The 7256-nt window shown below is 48.3% G+C and overlaps 1 protein-coding gene across 1 annotated transcript; it reads left to right on the top strand.

Moving 5' to 3' along the window:
• The first annotated feature begins 2090 nt into the window (after positions 1-2090).
• Positions 2091-5552, top strand: LOC102820132 (asialoglycoprotein receptor 1-like). Its single transcript, XM_006863493.1, has 8 exons — positions 2091-2160; positions 4107-4223; positions 4319-4414; positions 4494-4565; positions 4763-4849; positions 4935-5086; positions 5164-5270; positions 5396-5552. Exons 1-8 carry the CDS (start codon positions 2091-2093, stop codon positions 5550-5552), a joined length of 858 nt encoding a protein of 285 aa, XP_006863555.1.
• The last annotated feature ends 1704 nt before the right edge of the window (positions 5553-7256 follow it).

Raw genomic sequence — 7256 nt, 5'->3', positions numbered from 1 at the left:
GGACCTAGTTATTGGGTACTGGTGTGACACTGTAGGATAAGCATTCGACCACAAGTTTGGTTTGAACCACAAGGTCGGCAGTTCAAACTTACCAGCAGCTCCTTGGAAACCCTATACAGGGTTGCTACGAATCAGAACAGACTTGATGGCACTTAACAAGGACCTAATTATAGGGTATAGGCTATATTTCAAGAGCTGCCTATTTCAGTATAACATTCCAACCAAAAATTATACCTATTGGAAGAAGACTGTTTTCTGCATTTTTACACACAAGACACACCGGGGAGCCAGCATTCAGCTCAAGAAGCAAAATATTTCTATCACTCCAAGTACCGAGCCCTGTATTCACTTCAAGTCACTTTGGCTGCACAGATCATAGTAGTGAGGTGCATTTGCCTCAGGGCACCATATTTTAAGTGATAGCTTCAGAGAATGCCAAATGAATAGCCCAATGGTCACCAAGATTGCTAGGCCAATCCCAGCCATGGAAACAACAGTGTGGTTTTCATGACAGAAATAAATGAGGCCACATACAGGGCCACTGAATTGATGCACAGGATGTATTCCTGCAGATCATGGATTACGTAATACATCATGTTGTTGTTAAGTGCCGTCGAGTCGGTTCCGACCCATAGCGACCCTGTACAGGGTTTCCGAGGGTGTAAATCTTTACGGGAGCAGAAAGCCTCATCTTTCTCCCACGGAGCGGCTGGTAGTTTTGAACCGCTGACCTTAAGGTTCACAGCCCGATTCGCAGCCACTACGCTACCAGAGCTCCTTTATCATTCCCAAAATTCAAGCCTAGCCTCCTCATTGAAATAACTGTCAAGTAGGATTGGCATGACTTCACATTTGGGACCGAAAGTGAGACTTATTAACATCTTTAATACCGCTTAGTTTCCAATGAGCATAATTCTAATTCACACAGTTGCTCTGAACTTCCCAGCTCCCTGTGGGGCTGCAAGGGATGGGATCATGTTTTAGTATCTCTCAGACTCAGTTGTGCTGAGTCTCAGAGGCAATGTGGTTCTGGGGGACTCTGGGGACTGCCTAAATTCCACGTGGTATGATCCTGGGAAAACTCCTAAATTTCAGGGCCTTAGTTTCCTCCTCTGTGAAATGGGATGTGCTTTAGGGATAATGAAAGGTGTTAACATAAGAGAATGCCAAGCATACAGTAGGGATCAGTGAAGGTTTGTTAGCATCCATGCCAAATTCAGAGAGAAAAGCCTGTGCTCCCTTAGCTCCTCATGCTGTTTGGCCTGAGCAGGGAGACTGGTGGCTGTGCCCCGAGAAAGCTGGGGCTCAGATGCCAGGGTCAAAGGCCCAGATTGGGCAAGAGTAGAGAGATGGTTCCTCTGATCCCAGTCAGGATTGTTTGGAGACACTGATAATTCTGAATTCTAGGGAATTCAGAGGCAGGAAGTGAAGGGGGAGGAGAAAGGGCAGAGGCAAAAGAGCAAACAGCACCCTAGTCCTCCTGGCCTAGCCCCCTTCCCAAGTCACACAATGAGAGTGTGGTGACTGACATATGGGAATGGAGGGTACAAACCTGGAGACCCTCCTTCCCAGGGTGAAGTGCAGAGGTACTCCCATCCCCCACTCCCACCCCTGACTCACCCCTGAAGTTCCAACACCACATTTCCAGTTCTGTTTACTGTCCAAAGTCCTGGGCATAGGAGATGCCAGGTTAGGCGGGCTTGGAGACACACAGACACAGACACATAGGGCTCGGGGTCCTTGTATAGACCCTGTGGCCTCCCCTTCCTGTGTCCAGCACTGTCTACCTACCCTAATTCTCAGCCCTCTTCTTAGCCTGGGATCTGCACAGCATCGAGGGACCTCAAGACTGTCATCAAGTAAAACGTGGGAGACAGGGGTGGAGTGGGGAGGGAGGAATGGGGGTAGGTAGGACTAGTCGGAGGATAGTTTTGGATTTCAGGACTCAGTGGGAATGGAGAAAAGGAGGAAGGTATCCCTGTAGGTACCGATCAGATTTAGAAAGAAGTCAGCCCCCACTCTACAGCTCTGGTTCCATTCAGCTCCACTCTGAGCCTTAACCTTGGCCTTAATATAGCGCCAGCTCTATCATGACGAAGGAGTATCACGATCTTCAGCATCTGGACAATGAAGAGAGTGGCCATCAGGAACTCAGACAGGGTGAGAAATGCTCAGAAACCCTTTACCTCTCTACCTCAAATGCTTCTGAGAGGTGAGCATTTGGTGCCACTCCCCACCTCTGCCTCAGCTCCACTTTTTTCTGTGACTGCAGTCCTCTCAGGAGGAAATACAGGGAGTGGAATTGGAGTCTCTTTCTGGGGACAGGTGCCTAAGACCTCTGTAGGCCTCTGGACCCTCACCTTGGTACCTACCTTATCATACTGGGGAGGGTGAACCCAGGGGTGTGAATTGGAAAGGTGACGTGACCCCCAGTTGGTTGTAAAGAAGTTAGGCCCCACCCCTTTTGTCTTCCAAGACCCAGTGAGCTCTGTGTATGTGTGGTGTCGAATCATTGTTCAAGGTGGGGAGGTTTTTGTGAGGAGGAACAAAGGCATTGTAGGAGCAACAGTTCTGGAGGGAGAGGTGGCCCAGGGCACTGAGTGGAAGGCAGGAGAAACAGTGATTCCAGGAGGGGCCTGGTTTGGGGGCACTGGTTGAGGAACACAAGGAAGTAGAAGGATTGGACTTCAGGGTTCTGAAAGAACTTCTCAAGGGGCTTAGGTGGGCGTTTAGGAGTGGGGCTAGGCCTCTAGGGGCCTGTGATTGGAGGATGCATGAAGCCCTCCTGCATCAAAGACTTTGGATTATTATGTGAGAGAAAGTTCTATTTTATTAAAAACGGACAAAAATAAGCCCCTCTTCTTTCTCACGTGGGTAGGGAATATTTTGGCTAAGTATGGACAATGTTCTTGGGCTTTAAGGGTGGGCAGTGTGCTTCAAGGGAAGAAGGAGCTGCAGGGATGAAGAGAGGAGGAGACAGAAGCAGAAAGGTGCCCTGAGAAGGGTGTCATTGGTGTTATTCTCTTCTCTCTGAGTAGGAGCAATATGAGGGACCCAAAGTCTGGCTTCTCTGCCTTCCCTCCTTGTGCTCAGTCAAGGAAGGATGAGATTCCTGGTAGGTAAGAGAAAGGTGAGCGGATCACCCACTCTGTCTCATCTGGTATACAAACCTCACCCTCAGATCCATGGGTCCTGAGGTTCATAAGCGGCAATGACACAATCATGCCACTAGGTGACAGCAAAGGCTCAGAGTCTGGGTCGGGCCTAGGAAGGTCAAAGCTTTGCTTGGTGCTGAGGATCAATGCACTGAACTGCAAGGTCAGCTTGAACCACAAGGTCGCTGTTCAAGCCCACCAGTCGCTCCTCAGAAACCCTATAGAGGGTTGCTATGAGTTGGTGTCGACTCAACAGCATTTAACAACAACAACAACAACAACAATTCTCCTCAGAGGAGTGCTGCTGTGGCTCTGTGGGATAAAGCACTGGACTGCAGGGTCAATGTAAACCACAAGGTCGGCAGTTCAAACTCAGCAACTGCTCTGGGAAACCCTATACAGGGTCACTACGAGTCTGAACCGACTTGAAGACACTGAACAACAAGTTACAACATTCTCCCCTACCTTCAGGTGCCTCTTGTCCTCATTCCCTACTGTCCAAATTTTTTCTGTCTGAGTGGTACAAACAGTTAATGTGCTTGGCTGTTAACAAAAACATTGGCCGTTTAAGTCTACCCAGAGGCTTAGCGAGAGAAACAGTGATTCCCGGAGGGGTCTGGTTTGGGGGCAGTGGTTTAGAAACACAAGGAGGTAGAAGGATTGGACTTTAGGGTTCTGAAAGAACTTCTCAAGGAACTTAGGTGGGAGTTTAGGGGTAGGGCTAGGCTTCTAGGGGCCTCTGAAAAAAATCAACCATTACAAACCCTAGGGAGCACAGTTCTATTCTGACGTACATGGGGTCGCCATGAGTTGGAATTGACTCAGTGACAACTAGTTTGGGGTCTTCCTAGCACATTAGGGGAGCCTTAGTCTGCTCCCTTCCCAGGACTCCAAAGTGGCTCAGGCTTCCCTCTGCTCTTGAACTTCTGACACGCTGCTCCCTTCTTGCAGCGCTACCTCCTCCCCAGTCCCTCTTGAGGCGTCTCTGCTCTGGACCTTGCCTCCTCCTGCTCTCCCTGGGTCTCAGCCTCCTGCTCCTGGTGGTCACCTGTGTGCTCGGATCCCAAAGTAAGGTCACAGATGGGGCAATATTGGGGGAACTCCTAAGTTATATGTGGAAGCAGTGATGCTGGGGTGATAGACACATCCTGTCTCCTGCCCAGATTCCCACCTGCAGAAGGAGTTGCAGGCCCTGAAAGTGACATTCAGAAACTTCACAATGCTCACTGAGGCTGAGGTCAAGTCGCTGAGCACACAGGGTGAGGGGGCAGGGCTAGTGCTGGGGGGCCAGGAAATGGTGTGGATGTTGGGATGTTAAACAAGTCTCCTCTCCACCAGGAGGCAGTGTGGGGCGAAAGATGAAGACCCTGGAATTAGAGTTGTTGAAGCAACAGCAGTCCCTGAGTGAAGGTTAGGATGAGAGCGTGTGTGTCTGTGTGTGTGTGTAGGATCTAGAGGCTCCTTCAGGTCAAACAAAGGGGTCTCCTGGAAGGGGCATCAGCCATTGGTCTCTGGGCCCCCAGCATGACTGAGCCCCCCCATTGTCCCTACTGACTTCATCCTCCACCCTCTCCCTGTCCTCTAAGCTCTGTCCTCTGTCTCACCAGAACACTCCAGCTTGCTGCTCTATGTGAAACAATTTGTGTTTGACCTGCACAGCCTGAACTGCCAGATAGCTGTCCTCCAGGGCAATGGTGAGGAGGCAGGGTGCCCAGCTCACTTCCCTGTCCAACCCGGCTTCAGGCTGTGCCTCAGCCCCTCCACCATCTGCCCTCTTAGGCACTGAAACTCTCTGCTGCCCTGTGAACTGGGTGAAGTATAACAGCAGCTGTTACTGGTTCTCGCGCTCTGGGAAGTCCTGGCACGAGGCACAGAAGTACTGCCAGCTGGAGAATGCCCACCTGGTGGTGGTCAACTACCAGGAGGAGCAGGTGAGGACTCCAGAAGACCTCATTTGGGAGGGTGGCTGGTCTAGGGAGAAGCTACCATCATTCACCTTTCTCCCCAGGATTTTATCCAGTCCCACACAGGCTCTATGAACCACTGGATGGGCCTCACCGATGAAAACGGGCCCTGGAAATGGGTGGATGGGACCAACTACCAGACAGGCTTCCAGTGAGTGTGTGTGTTCTCCCATAGCTCTGTTCCCTCTGCTCAGCCTGGCTGGTCCCAGGGACTCCTCAGGACTTGGCTAAGGATGGACCTCCTGGGTTATACCCACATGTGTTCTGTCTCCTCAGGAACTGGAGGCCAGAACAGCCAGACAACTGGTACGGGCATGGCCTTGGAGGAGGCGAGGACTGTGCCCACTTCACTGACAATGGTCGCTGGAACGATGATGTCTGCCAGAGGCCCTACCGCTGGGTCTGTGAGACAAAGCTGAATGGCACCAGCTAGGAACCATCTCTCCCCCTAATTTATTTCCTCAATGATTTGACTTGCCCACAGGGTCTAGGATTGAGGATCCTTCTGTATGGGGGGCCTCTCCCACCTTCTCAGGGATTTTCATGTAAAAATTGAGGGGAAGGGGGAAGGATGGTGTCTGAGAAATGTAGAATGATGTTTGCGGGTATGGGGAGATTGAAACCGGTCACTTTCTGTAATTTGCTATAAAGGTTACTATTGTCAACTTTTTTTTTAATAAAAAGAAGAGAAATAGACGTTAAAAATTCTAGGAGTTGTCTGGTTATCGGGGACCAGCATTGGGAGTAACCAGGGTGACATGAGAAGGCCTTGGGAAGGCAGAATGATGTCATGGGAATGGCTTAGGCTTGAGTCACATGACCTAGGTTAGGCACCAACTTTGTTATTTACTGGTATGTGAGTTTGAGCAAGTTGTCTACTCTCTGGGTCTCTATTATAAAATACTGTTGCTACTGGGAGTCATTTTACTTGTAGTAATAGTCCCAGGAATTGTGTTGAGTGCTTCAAAAGCCTTGAATGAAACTCACTACTTTCTGTTGGATTCATTACAGTAAACAGAAGAAATACTATGGTTAGCCACCTCAAAAACAAAGAGAAGCCCACACCCAAGAACCACCCCATATCTGAGGAAAAGCCCTACCATGGGAGAGTAGCACCAAAAAAAAAAAAAAACTAACCAAAAACCAGAATCAACAACCAATAAGCAGAGTTAAAGGACAATGAGATTCAGACTTAACACACACTTGAGGGATTATTAACAAACAATGACAAAGTACTAGCCCACAAAGAAGACTTCAACTCATTTCCCCCAAGAACAATGCTTTGGCTATGATAAAATCAAGTTAGAAACTATCTTAGGAATGTAGTAAAAAAAATATCCAGCAACATGTAAAAATTTTACCCTTTTTGTAAAAAAAAAAAAAAAAAAAAAAAATTGTGCATTGAGAGAAAGTAGAGACAAAATCATCAGCTTTACTGTCAACCAATCATGTGTTTTGTTTCGTCTCAATGATTACAATTCCCTCCCTGCAACAACAGTTATCCTGCTTCCACCCTGTGGCTTCCCTTTTACATCTTGTTTTTCACAAATCAGCAAAGCAAAAATATTTGATGTACACATACAAAACAAAAAATACATATTAATATAAATGTCCAAAGGGCACGTTTTTGCAAGCCAGCCTCCTGCATGCAGGCACATAGCCTTACTCAGTCCATGGGCTTAGAGCCTGCAACTGCTCTGTCTCTCCAAGTCATCGAGTCTGCCACCATCTCTGCTGTCACCACCTATCTAGGTAGAATCTCACGCTCCGCTCATGCTTTTCCTTCTTGATGGTCCTGGGATCCTCTGCTCCTGAAATGAAAGATGAACTACTCCCCCTTTTTATTTACACATCTTCTACAATTACAGTTGTGACAATCACAATTAATCCTAATAACAATTACTCACAATTGAATCATAAAATCCTATCACCCTCATCCCCCATGCCCTTTCAGAGCCATCTGGAAAAGAGGCGAACTATTCAGTGGGGATTCTACCTTACCCTCCTCATTTTGAAACTAAGCACATGGATGAAAACTTGTAAGTCAGACACTTCATGCCTTTATAGCCTCCCCATTTTTGATAGCCAATGCCTAAATTGTCTGCCCTAGCAACCTCAAGCACTGAGGAAACCAGCT

Source organism: Chrysochloris asiatica, unplaced genomic scaffold (genome assembly GCF_000296735.1).
Source record: "Chrysochloris asiatica unplaced genomic scaffold, ChrAsi1.0 scaffold00054, whole genome shotgun sequence".
Taxonomy (NCBI): Eukaryota; Metazoa; Chordata; class Mammalia; order Afrosoricida; family Chrysochloridae; genus Chrysochloris; species Chrysochloris asiatica.
The sequence above is the reverse complement of the archived record's forward strand: the minus strand, read 5'-3'. Positions and strand labels throughout refer to the sequence as shown.

What these genes read in the sequence shown, in the direction of transcription:
- LOC102820132 (XM_006863493.1), top strand. Translation starts at nt 2,091, where the DNA reads ATGACGAAGGAGTATCACGATCTTCAGCATCTGGACAATGAAGAGAGT. An exon ending in TCAACTACCAGGAGGAGCAG is followed by an intron (nt 5,087 to 5,163) that starts GTGAGGACTCCA and finishes CTTTCTCCCCAG; the next exon opens with GATTTTATCCAGTCCCACAC. An exon ending in AACTACCAGACAGGCTTCCA is followed by an intron (nt 5,271 to 5,395) that starts GTGAGTGTGTGT and finishes CTGTCTCCTCAG; the next exon opens with GAACTGGAGGCCAGAACAGC.